The sequence below is a fragment of the Garra rufa genome, chromosome 14, assembly GCF_049309525.1.
Source record: "Garra rufa chromosome 14, GarRuf1.0, whole genome shotgun sequence".
NCBI classification, from domain to species: Eukaryota; Metazoa; Chordata; class Actinopteri; order Cypriniformes; family Cyprinidae; genus Garra; species Garra rufa.
In genome coordinates, this window is record NC_133374.1 from 33,390,150 (window position 1) to 33,409,037 (window position 18,888).

General features: G+C 34.2%; 2 protein-coding genes across 3 annotated transcripts in view; both read right to left on the reverse strand.

Annotated features, from left to right (window-relative positions):
* Nucleotides 1-298: 298 nt before the first annotated feature.
* Nucleotides 299-8,960, reverse strand: LOC141285083 (TPA-induced transmembrane protein). The gene is made up of 8 exons (XM_073818130.1): nt 8,615-8,960; nt 7,577-7,657; nt 7,151-7,225; nt 5,429-5,564; nt 3,420-3,562; nt 1,788-1,858; nt 1,227-1,396; nt 299-958 (listed from the first exon to the last, which is right to left on the reverse strand). The coding sequence occupies exons 1-8, from the start codon at nt 8,690-8,692 to the stop codon at nt 951-953; spliced, it is 762 nt and encodes a 253-aa protein (XP_073674231.1). The 5' UTR covers nt 8,693-8,960; the 3' UTR covers nt 299-950.
* Nucleotides 8,961-11,876: 2,916 nt separating this feature from the next.
* The window catches only part of LOC141285120 (capZ-interacting protein), a 28,839-nt gene continuing 21,827 nt past the window's right edge, over nt 11,877-18,888 (reverse strand). For both annotated transcript variants that reach the window (XM_073818172.1, XM_073818171.1), the window contains exons 5-6: nt 17,541-17,744; nt 11,877-13,458 (exon numbers count right to left, since the gene is read on the reverse strand). In XM_073818172.1, coding sequence (XP_073674273.1) covers nt 13,030-13,458; nt 17,541-17,744 — 633 coding nt within the window. In that variant the 3' untranslated portion in view covers nt 11,877-13,029. The remainder of the gene's footprint in view (nt 13,459-17,540; nt 17,745-18,888) is intronic.

Genomic DNA, 18,888 nt, shown 5'->3' on the forward strand with positions numbered 1-18,888 from the left:
AATATACAACTATACAATAGTTGTTAAGTAGTTGCCCATTTCTGGTACCATTCAATCATTCAAAACCAAATAAGAGCATGTATATTATGGCATTTTTTATTTTGGGGTAAACCGTCTCTTTTATATTTGTAACTACAGAATTTGTTTTTTGGTCAAACCTATTTGTGAATGCCTAAGTGTGAATTCATTTATTAATTAATTTATGTTTGACTATAGACTATATAGACTTATTACTTATAGACCACCTTTGTGCCTTACTTATCAGAAAATAAAATAAGGATCCTGAGCATCTGCGATATAATAGCATTTTTTTTTATTAAAAAAGCATTTTAAGAAATCTGACACACATACAAAGAACTCTATCAGTGATTAAAAATGTCCCAGTGTTCAATCAATAGAAATCAAGAAGTACACTTATAGCATTATTACAGAAATTCATCCTGGAGCAACATGGACATTAGCATCTTAACAACAGAATAGGTTTGAAACTTTCATATTCAGTGTTTGGATAATCTTTTGAGACTCGAACTGTGACAAATGTAAACCACCACTTTCCTAACAGGCTACATGTATCTATTCTAAAATATAATAACACTACTACTACTACTACTACTGATAATAATAAAAAAAAAAAAAAAAAAAAAAAAAACTTGTTTTATTCCATTTTCAATTAAGTATTTCAAGCCTTTTGAAGTGTTACATATCTAAAAAAGTTATTTTTATATAAAGTGTGTAAAACATACTGTATGAATACTGAGTTATTGCAATATTACTTTAAAGTGAACCCATAAAGACTGATTTATTATTAATGGTGGATAATTATTATTATTAAGAGATATGTTTAAAGGCAGTCAAATTGAATCATGTGATGTATGAAATGGTTTGTTTTTCGATGAGGGTACCAGTGGTTCAATTTACAACATCCATCTTGTAGTTCAAGTTTGGCATGTCTACTCAACTGAAAAACAAAAGCAAACAAAAAAACAAGAAAATCATAGTTAATTCTATTAATAAATTATTTATTTATTATTTGTAGTCCTGCATGCAAATATTTTTTATACTGCTACAAATTTAAGATAGCTTTAATATTTTTTTGTCAGTATATATTTCTATACATATCCTTTTACTATTATGATCAATAATTGTTGAGATATTGTCAATGATTTTTATTATTTATGTATAGCCTAATTTATTATTATTCTTTATTGAGGTAAATATCTCCTCACCTTCCATGTGGAGTGATGTTGGTATGATATAGAAGGGTTCTCCATTGTCCCGATCATACAAGTGTTGGAGCAGCACATATTTAACTATTTTTAGACTCAAAGTGTTTTGTATCAACTCTTCATGTTCTAAAGGCATCATGAACTGGAGCTTAAACTGGGCTGTAGTGTCCCTGTATCAAAACACAACGTTAAAAGTTCATTCCGGTCAACTTTACCTTTTGTGTTTGCCTGGGCCGCACCAAGGCTTAGAAGATTAGTTCACTTCCAGAACAAAAATGTACAGATAATGTACTCCCCCCCCCCTTGTCATCCAAGATGGTAATGTCTTCATCAGTCAATAAGAAATTATGTTTTTTGAGGAATATTCTCCATATAGTGGACTTCAATGGTGCTCTGAAGTTTGAACTTCAAAAATGACATCAACATCTTGGATGACAAGGGGGTGAGTACATTATCTGTACATTTTTGTTCTGGAAGTGAACTAATCCTTTAAAGGCACTCTACGGGTATGGACAAGCAAACAAAGTTAAAAGAAGATGACGGAGTGTGAAATTGACTCACTGAAGATTGTTTATGTTGGCATTGGAGAAGTACCGCTCCAATGCAGGAGAAGAACTGTAGACTTCTGTCAGCTGAGGGTTGATCATGATGTATAAGAGAGACAGACATAGAGTGACTGAGTAATCATACATGTACATAGCAATAAATACATAAATATTCAAGCAGTGAAGTGCTTTTCCAGTCTACTTGTTGATTCCTAACTTATCTAAAACACCTACTTAAATCAGATCTGTTAGATAAAGAAAACATCCCAAATAAGCAATGCTGTGCCCCTCAGGAATGGCACTGAGAGAAAAACAAAACACACACTACCATTGTGAAAGCAGAAGTGCAAGTTGTGGCGTATTCCACTCACCCTCAAAATTAACATTATCATTATTTTCTCACACTCAATTTGTTCCAAATCTCTCTGACTTACTTTCTTCTATGTATCACAAATGTTTTTTTACAGAAACTCTTGACTTGTGCAGTAGCTCTAAACTGTAATGATGTCCAATGAAAGCATTTTGAGACAGATTCTTTTTCACAGAATAAAAAAAAAGTCATAAAGGTTTGGAATGACCAGAGGGTGAATAAATTATGTCATGAGTTTCTTTTTTGGGTGAACTATTACATTAAGACAGATGTCCTTAATCACAATGATTCAAGGTTCTTTTGAGGATTTAGAAATATTAGTATCAGTCATGTCTATAGTGCAATAAAAAAATGAATCATTTCAAAAACATCACAGTATTAATCACACTCTTATTAATGTAATGTTGTGGGTTCAGTAGAAGTATGCTGTCTGTCTTTTGCTACTGCCGATAGACTCATCCCTCTTTGAACAAAAGTATTTACGCCATTATGTTCACAGTACAGTAATGCATGCACTTCCACTGAAAGGGGGCAAGGACAAGTCATTTCCTGTTTAAATATGAATTTTTCAGAAGTATAGCCAAAACACAAACACTTTATGTAACAAGTTAAACCCAGTCTGTGTAAAAGGATGCATTAAAATGTGCAAAAATGACAGATTGTTACAAACAATGAATTTCAAATAAATGCTGTTCTTTTTAAAAACCTTCTTTGAAAAAAAGGTATCACAGTTTCCACAAACACATTAAGCAGCACAACTGTTTTCAACATTGATAATAATAAAAAAATTGTTTCTTTCTTTCTTTCCAGCTTTTCGTCACAGAAATAAATTACATTTAAAAATACATTCAAATAAAACATTCTAATATATTACAATATTACAGTTTTTCCTGCTTCAAAATCATAGAATACCTTGCCTCATACAGTAGATGCCTCATGTAAGTGTTGTAAATGTATTTTCTATTTGTTCATACAAACTTGGACAAGTTAAAATAATTTTCTGTCACTTAATAACATGTCAGATGCTGTCCATGTAGTCTAGCTTGTACTAAACTTGGAACATGTATTAAGTTTCAGATTCTAGATTCATCAGGGAAATAATGTGAAACATAAAAAAGGTGAGTATTTAATCTTTAAATCCATACTTATTTAAAAAATAAATGCATGACTTCTTTACACTTAAGAGTTTGATATGTTGTCAAGTTATGTAAAGTGTATGAATAGGTTTCTCAGACATACTTCATTCATGGGCACAATTTAGATCATTCTTGTTATTACCTTCTGTTCCAGCTCATTGATAGTCTCTTCGTCCTGAGAGTTTGAAGTGAAACTGTTCCCATCCAGAGTAAAATTTCCTCTGAAGAAGCGTGCCACCACAAATGATGATTTGTCATATTTTTCATCCTCATCGTCATGACCAACTTTAAAACACAGGGTAGCAAAAAACATAAAATACAATTAGAATGTTATACAGGAATTACTTAAGAAACACATGTTGTGGTTCAGTCATCTTGGAAACAGCTGACATTCTAGGAATGTATAGAGGAAGGCTTCTCTGATCTCTTAACTTTAAACATCAGTGTCAGAAGACCAAGCCAGATATGACTGGTGTCAGCTAAGAGATGCAATTGGCAAAAAAACTAAACCAAAAATAAAACCGAATTAATAATCGTAAATCAATCAAATGTATTTAATAATCAACACTCACATAAAAATTAGTTGTACATACATTTAAAGTGCATATAAACCAGTTTTTAAGTCTTTTAAATAACAAAATTATACTTCAACTTCAGTTTGTTGTTGACAAACATTTAAACGGTGTTATTAAAAGCTCTTTTAATGAAAGATTAATTCAAATATATTGTTTTCAAGCTGTTTCACTGACGTCTTTAGGCAGTTGAAAAATGTATTGCACAATTACAAGGCATGAGATATTATAGCAACTTCTATTGTTTCTTTCAACATACATTCTGATGTTCATTCATGTTTATTTTGTAGTACACTCTTAAAAATAAAGGTGCTTCGTGATGCCATAGAAGAACCATTTTTCCCTAAATAGTTCCATAAAGAACCTTTAACATCTGAATAACCTTTCTGTTTCACAAAAGGTTCTTTGTGGCAAAAGAACGTTTTTCAGTAGGGATGCACCGTTCATGATTTTTTCATGGCCGATTCCGATACCTATTTTTTACAAGCAAGCTGGCCGATTCCGATACCGATTTCCGATTTTTTCAAAAACAAGAAGTTATGTAAGTAAACAATATAAACAACATGTTTATTTAGTATTTAACAGGCCAAACTGGCTTTGGCTATTGAAACAATAGCATCTGACATCTGAAATTAAATAAATAAATAAAATTACAGTTTAATAAGTAAAACGTGCTTAGTAAAGTAAAACAGTAAGCCAACCGGCATTTTAATGTAAAATAATAATAATCATTCTTAACAGAACAGACTTTTATTTTTGGCTTTTCAAAAGTAGATGCTTGTTTTTTTTTTTTTGGTTTTGTTTTTTTACAAAAAGAAGCATCTCAGCTTTGTCAAAAGAGAGTCTGTTTCTTTTTTCATCACGTGAGAAGCTGAGCTGAACAAACGTTCGCTGCCCACGCTTGTGCAGGGCGCGGACAGGTACGCTCACGCAACTTCATCGAGCACAGGAAAGTGGCTCTTATTTGTGCACCAGTATTTGTGTTATCCCTTCGCGATTGACCTGTCCTTTGCAGACATTGCAGATTGCAATCTTCACGTCCTGCTCACAGATTTCGAAAAACCTCCACACAAGTGACATGTTACTGAATGAATCGAATGGCGCGGCCCGCGTGCACACTTCCGGAAAAAAAACGAAAACCAGCCGGTTGCCGATCGCGCGTTAGATGCAAAAAACGGCCGGTTTCGATTTATTACCGGTCAATCGGTGCATCCCTATTATTCAGATTATAAGGTAAGAAAGAGATGGTTCTTTGAAATACCTTTGATGAATGGTTCTTTGTGGAACCAAAAATGCTTCTTCAATGGCATCACCGTGAAGAACCTTTTAAAGCACCTTTATTTTTAAGAGTGTAGAACTACTATTAAAAAGGAAAATAAGATTGTTCATGTGCCGTTTTGTACTAACACGGCTACTCTAATCTGTTATGCCACAATAAGGGCATTAAAACCACACTAATTGTTTGTATTTTGTCTCGTATTAAAAGTGCATAAAACCAGCAAAATATATAACAAACTGCACTAGTAACATTATCAATAGCATTCACAGTAGACAAACAATCTGAATGGAGCTTCGGTACCTGCACATACAATGATTGAGATCCCAATAATCAGAGCAATGGCAATAAAGATGATAAGCAGCACTGTCCATAGTTTGAGTTTCCACACCACCTCCTCATTCAATTCTCTCTTGACCCTCCGCAGCTCCCTCTGCCACTGCAAACACAGAGGAACAGTGTTGTTCAAAGCCAAGTCTGGATACTGAGAGCTGTTAAAGTTACAGTATATATACAGTTGAAGTCAATGATTTACATACACCTTGCAGAATCTGCAAAATGTTAGTTATTTTACCAATGCATCTTATTTTTTTTTACTTAGTACTGAACTGAATAAGATATTTCACAAAAGAGACATTTACATATAGTAAATGTGTACTACAAGAGAAAATAATAGTTGAATTTATACACTTAATTCTGTGTTGTTACCTGAATGATCCAAAGCTTTTTTTTTTAAGTGATAGTTGTTCATGAGTCCCTTGTTTGTCCTGAACAAGTAAACTGCCTGCTGTTTCTGTGGTTTTTCAGCATTTTGTGCATTTGAACCCTTTCCAACAATGACTGTATGATTTTGAGATCCATATTTCACACTGAGGACAACTGAGGGACTCATATGCAACTAATACAAAATGTTCACATGCTCACTGATGCTCTAAAGAGAAAACCGATGCATTACGAACCAGGGGCCGGTTGCACCAGCTGTGCGTAAGTTACAACTTAGCCTAGTTGCGACGTAAATGGACACTAAGTTACAACTTATGCACTACTAAATATTTTTGCGTTGCACCATTAAACTTAGTTTGAACGTAACTCTACGTATAAACTAAATATTTACGGAAGCGTCTGGTCAGGAGTAACGGTTGGAATAAAATAGCAGACTGAGTGAACTGCATCAAAATGCTCTTTTTTGAACCGACAACCTTCAATCATTTAGACATGTATGATGCTGCTGACATTTACACTCACACACATATTAAGAGAGTGAACAATATGTGAATAAAAGTACTTGTTTCTTTTTTAGCGCATCTTTAACACCCCATCTACAGTGCGACTCTATGCACTTCGTGTTGCGCATGTCAGATGAAATAATAAATAAATAGCATTTCTTTTTTCATTTTTTATTGATCCTTATTTATTTCAGTTAGTCTCTGAATGTTATTTACACATGTGACCCTGCCAAAAAATTGCTTACATATAAACTAGTGTTATTATTGTTTCGTTTTTAATGGAAACATGTTTTTAGCGTTAGTATATGTGAGGCAAAAGAAGTTAGAATGAAGAATAAATTACAATTCATAGCATTTAAACAAGTTCTGCTCGCGTATTTTGAAGGTTTCTATTGGATGATTTAGTGTAAACGTCATATTATGCGACTACGCATTACTTTACGGAGAGCTTACGATCTACTAGCTAAGTCCTGCCTTACGAACAACTGGTGCAACCAAATAATGTATAGATTTAGTTACAAACTAGCTAGTAGTTACTAAGCCTCTAGTGTGGACTTTACGTTCCAATTTAAGTAAGAACTTATGAATGGCTGGTGCAACCCTACCCAGGGGTGTAAACCATTGAACAGAATGAAGATGTACATTTTTCTTATTTTGCCTATATATATATGTATATTTTTTTCCCCCATTTAGACTCCAAAACCTCACATGAGTATGTCAGATAAGGAATACATCAAAAAAGGATTACTTGCACATGAAGACATATGCCAAGTAATGGCTTGTTGCTTTTCTGATTTACCTTGGGTTGAGATAAAGAGTCTGTATCGACATCTCCATCCACGTGGCGGTGCTGTTCCCTATTGTTCTCAGCTACCTGAAAACACAAATCCAGATAGACAGGTTGAACTTAACAGAAGGCTCAATTTGCTGCTTAAAAATCTGCACATAGTTCAATGTTTCAGGGCAGACATATTAAGTGAAGCTTATGTGAATAACGCAAGTATGAGTAAAAACAAGGAATTGTATGTAAATTCAACAACCAGGTTTGCATATTTATTATTTGAGTCATTGCATATCAGGTTTCAGAGTGAGACAAAATGGAAGGAGCAGCGTATGTAGTTGAATGTATGTCAAAATGGTTTTGGTTTGGCTCAGAACCATCGTCGTTTGATTCAAATAATTTCTTTAGGCAATCAAAAGTTATGAGTAAGAGGCAAATAAATACCTGTGGTGTTGATAGAAGAGGGGATACTTCATTTCTCTCTAATCTGACATGGTCTGAGCAAGCGCCATTCCCTGGAATCACCTGTGAACATTTTTGACATAATTTATACAATATACACATACATTAAGAGAAAAACATTGCTCTGTGTAATTGCAGTGTAGAAAGTATATCTATAGACAACAACCGCTAACAAAACAGCAAAAACATTCAAATGGTACAGGCCATGGGCAATAAAGGGGGTCCATAATAAAGAAAAGAGTATATATTTTAAATGTGCCAAGGTGAGTTTTAAAAAGTACTCTTTAGTCATGTTTGTTTCATATGTTTAATTTTTTTTATTACGAATTATTAATGAATTATTATTTATTATTATTATACATTTTTGAGAATCATACCACATAACATTTTTCAACCTTGCTTTGACATAAAAAGGTCAGATTATAAAATATTTCAAGAGATTTATTGACATTTATGGCCATGTATCACAGTAATCCTGCTGAAAAGAAAACATCTCACACCAGCTAAAATCGTTTGCTATAGTCTTATTTGATCTCAACCTGGTCAGGCTGGTCTGTTGGCTAGTTTTATATGAGATTTCAAAAGAACTACTAAACTACATGAGGCTTGGCCAGGCTGAGAAACCTGTTTAAACCAGTTAATACCTTTTTAAATCAGCAAAACCCATCTTAAAAACAAGTTCAGACTTCATCTGGGAACATGGTATTCTACCTTGGACTACAAACAATGAAAATAAATATGAAGGTAAACATTCAGGTCATGGCATGTATTTACTTAAGCATTAAGGAACCAACACAGTACCTTTCTGTACGAAAATAAAAATTAAAAATAAAAGTTTTCCACAGATCTTACGATGAAACCGAAACAACAATGAAAGACCCTCGGGGTAACGTTAAAACGTTAATGTTCTCTTACTAACTTAGAGCTGGACGTTTGAGCACTTGCACAAATACCATAAGCTAAGAACTAAAAACTTGTCAATGATCTGAAGACAAGATGAATGAATTTTTGACAGCTTACCTCAATCGTTTGGTCACTCGAGACGTTATTGTTGTCAGAGACAACTTTAATGTCTTTCAACTCCAGCGCGTCGCTCATACTTCCATAATCACTATCCCAACCTGCGGAAGACCCGGAACTGAGGCGTGTTAAAAACGGGTTGCGAAAAGGTTACGTCTGGTTTGTGTTGTGGTTAGAGAGCAATGCCACGTTCCCACTTGTTATATGTAGCTACTGAAGTGTAAACGCGTTGATTCCAGGTTTCTTATCAATGTGGATGCGGATGAATGACATACAGGTGAAATCCAAGTGTTAAGGAGCGTCTCATATTTCAGTTAGGAGGAGGAGTGTGTCCGTGTAACTTACAGTGAAGCGAAACTAAAGTAAAGCAAACAGCTATAAAACGTTACTTACAGGAAATGTGAGTAAAGGGCATTTGCTGTCTGAAGACAAATAATATGAAGAAACAGGCTACACCAATGTATTGATTCAGGGGAATTTGGAAAACGTGATTTTTACTGTAAACTAAACAGGTGTCAAATCAAGGCATCGCGCATGTGGTGGACACATAAGTGAACTGCATTTTGTGAAAATTCCTTCACCTTTACCCTCGTCTTTTATACCGCATTTCATCTGTTGAACACAAAAGGGGAGATTTTGCGTTTTCACAGTGCGTTGACCCTGAGAGCCACAGAAGTAAGGACTGAGACTGTCAAGATTTTAATAAAATAAAATAATAATTATTCATTCATTCGAACTCGTTCAAATAGGCCATAGTATGGCAACACGTGTTGCATAAGTCTCTGCAGAACAGCAGCAATGGGGCTTTCCAGGCCGAAAACTCCAGATAAGTGGGCGAGTCGTCTTCTTATTGGGGTTTTAGATGATCAGGATGATCATAATTATTCTTAAGTCCTTGAGTATTTTTGGTTTTGGCCCTAATTTTATTAATGCAATTCAAACTTTGTACAATAATGCCAATGCTTAAATTAAATTACAACATGGTACTATAGGTTTAACATAGATAGTCAAGGCTGCCCTACCTCGCCTTATCTTTTTCTGCTTTCTATGCAACTTTTAGCCATCCACATTCAAAATAGTCATTTAGAAGGTGGTATCTCTGTTTTTGAAAAATAAAGATCAGGTTCCTTTAGCTTTAGGCAAAATATTTTTTTTTTCCTCTGCTTCTGGTTTATGTCTTTATATTCATAAATGTGAGCTCTTATCTATAAAAGATTCTTCTGATGTTAAAATTTGTGACATCTCAGTTAAATCTGAAGTGAAATATCTAAGTACAATTATATGTAAAGATCAGAAAAAGAGATCAAAGCTTAACTTTGAACCACTTATACTTTCTATACGACGCAAATTAAATTCTTGGTTACAGCATGATCTGTCAATAACACGTAGAGTGTTGCTTTCTAAAGGCATATGTAACCCTGGTCCACAAAACCAGTCATACGTGTCAATTTTTCGAAATTGAGATTTATACATCATCTAAAGGCTGAATAAATAAGCTTTCCATTGATGTAAGGTTAGTTAGGACAGGAAAATATTGGTCTGAGATATAACCATTTGAAAATCTGGAATCTGAAGGTGCAAAAAAATCAAAATACTGAGAAAATCGCCTTTAAAGTTGTTCAAATAAAGTTCTTAGCAATGCATATTACTAATCCCAAATTAAGTTTTGATACATTTATGGTAGGAAAATTAGAAAATATCTTCATGTAACATGATCTTTACTACATATCCTAATGATTTTTGGCATAACAGAAAAATCGATAATTTTGACCTATAGGCTACAACGTATTTTTGGCTACAAATATACCCCAGCAACTTAAGACTGGTTTTGTGGTCCAGGGTCACATATATATTTAATTTAGTTGGTGGTTTACATTTTTTCCTGCGCAGTAATTTTGACATTTCTAAAATACCTTTAACTTTATCTAGTATCCATAAACAGTCTTTAATAAGTTGGTCACTTATATATAATTATAATTTTTCTCCTCATAATTATTTTATTTGGAACAATACAAATATTAGATTGGTTTACAAAATTGGTTTGATAAAAATATATTTTTAGTAAGTCTACTCTTAGATGATCGTGGTGTCCTTTTCTCCTATGAACAATTCATGCAAGAATTTTCTTTTCCAGTCCGCCTAAGAAAATATGCCATAGTTTTTGGTGCCATTACTGATTGTGTTTTATCTTTAGTCAAGTTTGGCCCTAAAGGTTCCTAGTCTCTCCAGCTTTTGACAACAATTACTTATTTGTTGATCAAAGACTTTTCAATACTGTGTCAAACAAAGACATTTGTTTAATTATTAATAGGTCTTAGATTTCGTTACCTGTTTGTGTGAGTTTTTGGAATAACATATTTGGTGATATTGAATGGGTTATTTTTTTATATTTTTATATTTTTTGGCTTCGTCCACAAAAATTCGTTTTATCTAATAAAGTTGTTGAAGTCTCTATTAAAATTATCCATAATTGCTATCCGGTAAATTACAAACTTGCTAAATTTAATAATAGTATTTCTTCCAATTGCTCTATTTGTCTTCAGTCTAAAGAAACAATCAATCAGTTATTTTGGGAATGTGCATACTGTAAAGTGTTTTGGGTCGACTTTTCTAATTTTGTTAAAAAATACTTTGATTCAAACTTCTGGTTTCTCTTTGAATTTCGATCCTTCTCACTGTAAATTTATTATTAATTTTTTGTTATTCCTTGCTAAATTTTACATGCATATATGTACATTTTCAAAGAAAACTCCTTACTTTTTTATTTTCAGGAAAGATTTTGATATGTATGTGAACTTTTTAAGAAACTCTAATAATTCTATTGCATGTAAGACTCTTTCATGGTGTAAATCCTATAAGTTAATATAATATGCTTTGGATTAATGTATGTAACCCTCATTGTCTTTTTGTTAGTATTTTATTTGTTGTAATTGTTGTTTATTGCATAATAATAAAAAAAAGGATAATCATAACTGACATTTTGAAATGTAATATTTGAATGGAAATTCATTTATAATAAGAGGTTTGTATATTTCATTGTTTTGAAAAGAGCAGCTTTGGCATTCTGCAGAATAACTCTTCAGTTCCACAGAGGAAGTCGATTGGTTGAGTAAATGATGGCATTATTTTAATTTTTGACTCAACTATCCTTTTAATGCTGATCAAAGTGAACTATGAGAAAAGACCAGATATAATTGTTCAAGATTAACCATTACAAACACTTAACCCCATATATACTGTACATAATAAAGGAAAGCATCTGGTAGGTGTAAATAAAGCTCTTTATTCAGTCTTGTATGGGAAGTTGAAGGTCATTGATGCAGTACAGTAGCTTTGCAGTCACAGTGATACATTTCTAGGCATTTTATTTAATAATAAAGTATCTTTGCATAGCAGCAGTGGAGAATGCAGGTTATCTTCTTTGTATATATCTTGTTATTTATCATTTTTGCAAGATGTAAAAAAATATGAATTTCAATAACAATGAGAAAATAAAAGTGCAGTTAGTGACTTGTGATTTGCAACTTTAACCAAACACCCTCTCCACAACCCTCTCAGCCAACTCAATGTCAGCAAACCTAAACACTTGAAATGACTGACAGATAAGAAGCATTTCTGAGCTGTTCAAGAAGCATTTCTAGCCAACTTTTGCTGTTTACAGAGCCTAGGACTGTCACAGAGGCATGTCAGATATTTTAAATTACCTGACAGTCAATAAAAATACACCTATTTCAGTGATATATGTCATTTTGTAAACTGAATCACATGAATATTCAAACAGGAAGAAGGCTTGAAAGGTACTTTTATAATGGAGAATGCTCTTCAAAGGTAAAAACGTTCTTGTTCTCTGAACAGCAAATACGAATCCAACATAAGTTTATTTAAAAGTAAAAGCAAGCAAGATAATTGAGGCATATAAATATCTCAGACATACCCTACAGAGTAAACCCTACAGAGTTTGCTATAATGGCTTCATGTTAGCTATAAGATCGCACCTGATCTCTTGAGAAAAGATAATTGTTAGACATTTTTGCATTTGGTGGCAAATCTGATTTGTACAAAAATTTATGTTTTTTTTTTTAAAGGTCCACTACTAAATCTAACCAGCAGTGGGGTGCAACGTGTTTGTACAATACATACAAATTCACCAACTCTAAAACATAAATAGTTACAAATTGCCATGAGAGTGTGTTGATAAAATCTCTTAAAAGAGAAGAATTCAATCCTGGCATTCAGACATTGTCCATCTTCATCTATACATGAGTCTATTCTCAGCAAGTCCACCTGAACGTTTGTTAGAAACTCCATTAATTTAACTGTTGTCTGCAGTAATTTTCTCACTATTCTAGATTACAAAATTAATGCTTATGTTGCAACAAAAAAAATCCATTTTGATGGTCTTTACCCTGTTACTTCTATTCTGGGTTGTTCTCTGCATCCAGCACTTCCTTGTCCTCTTTCACTTCTGTCTTGTCCTCTTCTGTCTCTTCATTTTCTTCTTCTTGGGCCTGTTTACAGTCAGAAGGTTCATATCCTCCCTCAGTTACTTCCTCATTATTTCCTATATGGGTTACTTCAGCCCCCTCGTTTTCTTGGGGTACATCTAAGTCCTCTGTCCTGTCTTTTTCCTGTTGTGGGCCATTGGTGGGTTGAGCAGAGTCCGTTTTAACTTCTGCATCCTCCTGCGAAGGCCCACCAAACAATTCCCCTTTATCTCCATTCTGCTGTTGACTATCTGGTTCACACGGAGAGTCATTTCCCTCGTTCCATTTTGTCTCCTCACATGCTGACTTCCTGTGTTGTCGCGTGGGCAGTCGTCGCTTAAAAGACAGCCTAGCTCGACTCTGTGGAGTGAAATTAGACTAGATGAAGTCGAATGCATACATTAATAAACAACAGACAACAACTGACAAACTTAGCTGCCATGCTACATAAGCAGCATGCTAACCGGAAAGAATTTCATTAATGAAATGCTGTACATTGGCTGCAACTCCATGTGCCACACAAATAACCTTCCCCTTACGAAAATTAAGCATGACCCCTGCTGAAAAAAAAAACAACATATGCTGGTTAGGTATGTTTTGGTGCTGGTTTTAGCTGGTTTATGCTGGTCCTTTGCTGGTTAATGCTGGTCCTTTGCTGGTTTATGCTGGTCATGTTGCTGGTCAAGGACCAGCATAAACCAGTTAAAACCAGCATCCCAGCACCAAAACATATCTAACCAGCATATGCTGTTTTTTCAGCAGGGACAACAAACAAACCAAACAAATATGGTAATTGTAAGTAAACCATGGTAAGCACAGATTAACCACACTAACCATAGTTTAACCATGGTATTTGTAGTAAAACCGTGGTTAATCGTATCAATCTGCCAAAAAAAAAACATGGTTACTACACTTTTACTATAATCAAACAATGGTTAGTTTTCGTAAGAGTCAGGTTTAGATCACAACTGATTCCAGCGAAGTTTGGCATTAGCATGTTGCTAACATAACACAACACTGTGATTAGCATAAAAATACACAAATATTGGGTAAGACTGAAGATGCTATCAAACAATTTAAGGGGACGACATGTAAATATTTATGAATCATTTACTGAAAAACAGAACTTCTTAGTTAACTGGAAATTTGGGTGGTAGTGTTGGCTATTCCTCTTAATATGGTAAAACAGCCATATTAATTACACACTTAACTATTTTTATTAATTCTTTTCAGTACTAAGTGAAATACAAGTTTATAATCAACATTCTTTTTGATTAGTCAACCAGGTTGGTTTATACTAGATGGTATTGGATTTTACTAGATTTCAAGGATGTACAACAAAAAGAAGATTTACTGGATTGTTAAACCTGCAGTCATAGCAACATAGGGAGAATGTAACACTAGTGTACTGCATACAGCAGTATAGGGGCATTTCTAGACTTTCATCAGGTGTTCATCAAAAAAGTCCGCAATATTTAGATATTTTTGGATGCTGTTATTGATATTTTTATATAAATTGGCTTTGCAGAGTCAAGCTGCTTCTTTGCTGAAAAATGATTAAAGAAAAGTTTTGTTTACCACAGTGGATTAAATATCTCATCCAGTGCTTATTTTGTTTTATATATCATCCCATTTCTATTTCGGTATGAGAAATCACTGAAAATCATTTAGTTTGTGAGTGAACTATTTAAATTTATCAAACTGAATTGCAAACAAATTCAGACCTTTTTTGTGAATCCGTTTCATCAGATAAGATCAAATTTATTTGATTAGAGTGATTTATTTGCAACGAAAGTTCAGAAAAGAAACCGCAGCAATAATTAGTTACACTAAGTGCAAGTAGCTATAGATTATATTTACATTATGTTAAAATAGCAGGATTTTCTTCTATTTGTAGACCAACTCAGTGTTTGCAAACAGTGATTATGTTTTTTGTGGACGGAGCTTATCTGGTTGCAGAAAATGACGGTTTTCAAGTGGCAGTCTATGGAGCCATGGAATAAAAAAAGGTGAATTTGAGTTTATATTTAAAAATTCTTACTTTATTCTCGAAATTCCAAGATAAAATCTCACAATTCTGATAAGAAAAAACAACTCGTCATTCTCTGTTTTCCACTCAGCTCTGGCTTTTTTCTCCTGAGAATTGACAAACTCACTATTGTTGAGTTACATCGAGATATAAAGTCTGAACCAGGAGATAAAAACTTGCATTCGCGAGAAAAAAGTCTAATAAGTCTAAAAATAAATAAATGTTATGTAAAATGTTAATAGTAATAGGTTTAAAATAATATTATGTCATGTTGTAACTGTAGGTCTAATACAATGCGTCCCCTATGAACAGCATATGTGAATATTATAGACATATTGTTTAAATCAGATTTATGCTTTAAAAGTAAAGTAATCATAGCAGTTTTTGTCCATAGTCTGTCTGTTTAAACATCTGTGTTTAACTTCAAATGGCGTATTCTTTAAAAAATAATTTGCATTCCGATTCTGGCATCAAAATGCACAAAAATTGTTACCAGTGTTTTTCTGTCATCACTATGCATGCACAACTGCTAGTGACATAACTGTGACACTGTGTGTATGAAATGCATAATTTGTCAAAAGTGCAGTGGTAGATTATATTTGCATTACATAGTTACATTACATTACAGCAGCTAAGTACTTCTTCAACAGAATATAATCAATTATCTGTTATGGCTGCATTCTTTTGTGAATGCTCTCTGAAGAGATACAGAGGGTGTGATGCAGAAGTGGCCTGATTGGATTAGAGTTTGCAAACCTTGTCGTTATGTTCTCAGGCAGTGCATGGACAGTCTCTATGAGCTTACACAGAGCTTAAGCCCACAATACTGGCTGCACGCAAAGAGATGTGCACCTTCATGCTGATATCATCAGATCCTATTCTGCACACATCAGAGATTCTCTGAGAAAACAGCAAGCCTGTAAAAGGTTACTGCTGAACTTTCAAGAGATCGTGTTTTGCCACTGACATTAGTCTTCAACGAATACACGATTTTCCAGTTACCAGTTAAACCTAAAATATTCAGTCGCAGTCTGAAAAGTTTGATCACAGTCCTGCAGTACCAAATATTATTTACTGATGTAGCCCTAAACCAGCTACAGTATATTTAGGACCAGTTTTAGCTTGCGGCAACACAAACGGTCTTTTTTGCATTAAAATTGTACTTTGTGTCAGGTTTTACTAGGCGCAGTGAAGAATTAGCACTGAAAAGGCATGGACAGTTATTTTAGCGCCTGACCTTATTGAATATGCATTTATATGAGCATTTATTATGAGTTTCCCTTTCAGACGCAAAATTTCTGGGAGTAAAGTATTCAAATGAATCACACAACATGTTTTACTAACATTTGCGTTTGTCAAATTACTGGAATTTGTGCCATTATTTAACGCCAAAAAAAAAACATGTTTAAAACTATTTTGCACTTGAAATGGCTGCAATTACTGTTGCTAGGAGGAAGGACAGGATTTTGTTATTTTTAATTTGCTTCAGGAAATAAAAGGTGACTAGGAGTCACACAATACCAGGTCTATCAAAACTTCTAGCAAACTTTCATTTTTTGGCCTCCAGTTATTTTTGGCTTCTTTATATTATCTATATATTACACTAATTGAAGCTGCGCTTGGTATATTGCGTTGGTCAATATGTACATGAGATGTTGCGTATGTGTTATTTAACTTGAGCTTTGTTAGTAAATCACCCACATAAATTTCCCCTCCCATCGGTGCTGTTTTGGAACAAAACTAATTTGCCCTGGCCCTTAGAATTTATATATTTAAGTAAACAATTAAGTATTCTTCAAAAAAAAAAATGCAATTTTTAAATTTTTCTGTAAAGTAAGGAAACATGATGATAAAACCAAATATGAGATGGGAGGAAAATGAATATTTCAGTGCATTTACCTGCTTTGTGTTACCCTGAAAAACTTTGCCTTTTTTCACAAAAGTATTGTGTTCTCTCGCACAACATTTGCGTTCTCTTGCAAAAGTACTGTGTTACCCCAAGAAACTCTGCATTCTCCGGTAAAAGTATTGCGTTACCCAGAGAAACTTACAACAGTCTTGCAAAAATGTTGCATTTCACCAAGAAAGTTTCATCCCCCCACCTCATATTATTTCCATCACAAACGTTTTGTGAGCAAATGCAAGTTGATCAGGAAAATGCAAAAGCACATATATTAAATAGAATTTTTCCTCCCATCTAATTTTATTTACCATTTCTATTCATCAGACATTTCCACTGTTCTGAAGAACGTGCGTCAAGTTTACTTATTAGTGTAAATTTATACTGAATGTAAAAGAATGTCACCTCTTTATCCCAATCAAATCTTAGCTTAAAAGGACAGCACTGTGTCACATTGATATTACAGTAAGTTCCCAGGCAAGGCTTTGTATTGATATTGATAAGCTAGTTGACCTTGTTGATGCTGAGCAACGGAGTCCCCTCGACCGGCTGCTCGAAGCTAACCGGCGCCTCATCTTCACAGGACAGCTGAGTGGGCTGCAGAGTGGAGCTCAGGGAGCTGCAGGGACTGATGAGACTGGAGGCAGTGGGAGGCTGTTTGGACTCTGGACTTTTTGGTGGGGAGAGCAGGACAGCTGGAGAGAGAGCTAGATTGGCCTAAAAGAGAGAAGGAAAGAATGTGTTATGTTCTTGAATAGAGACAAAACTATAGTTGTCAAATGATATTGTTTTAAATGCCGATATCTAAAGAACAGAGTAGATGATATAATGCACATATTAACATAATGCAACTTACTGATGATGAGCTGTACATAAAATTGTGGGAATTAAATAAATATTTAAATTATTATTAAACATTTATTTAGTGGCACACAGGGCATGTGTGTTCAAGACATATGAAGAACTGTCATGCTCAAGGTCAGGTTATCATTTCTCATTTTTGTTTAGAAAGAACTTGACTTTCTAAAATTAAAATTTAAAAGAAGTTACACCATTCAAAATAGTATCTACACTCTTAAAAATATAGGTCCCAAAAGGGTGTTTTTGCAGTGATGCCATAGAAGAACCATTTTTGTTTCCCCAAGGAACCTTTCAGTGATCAGTTCTTAAAAGAACCATTTTAAAGAACATTTTAAAAATCTAAAGAAACTTTTTCAACTATAAAGAACCTTTTCTGCATTTGAAAGGTTCCGTGGATGTTCAAGGTTCTTCATGGAACCATCGATGCCGATAAAGAAGCTTTATTTATAAGAGTGTAGGGTCTTAAAATCATCTTTACCTTGACTACTTGTGTCTTACCCATGGTAAACCTCTGTCATAGTCAGTTAGACACAGATTACATCTATTTTATATTCCACCGGTTCTGCCTAAAATAAAAATCTGCCTACTGAGCAAACTAAAAAGGCAACAAATGATCTCAATCTAATGAGAAGTTATTGTTATCAGTATGACAGAATTGAAACAGTATACACCTCAAGAAACAGCAACTTTAAACAAGTAAACGAGCTTGACTAAGTTTCTCATGCACTGTAAAATTTAAGATGTTATTCCAAAAATAACATCTCATACCTGTACAGGGGAGAACAAGAAGAGAGAGAAACGGCAACCCTTTTGTCCCATGACTGCCTTATAGCTGCTAAGTCGAGTCTAGTACAGCTCAGCACTCAGCATCTGTGGCTAAGCCATTATCTCATTAGAGTCCTTGCCTGAACCAATTGGAGGACACTGTGCAGACCTGTCCCTCGTATCCCATGGACCAATGACAAACTAACTAGACACCTCTCAAGAGAGATGCTGTGGG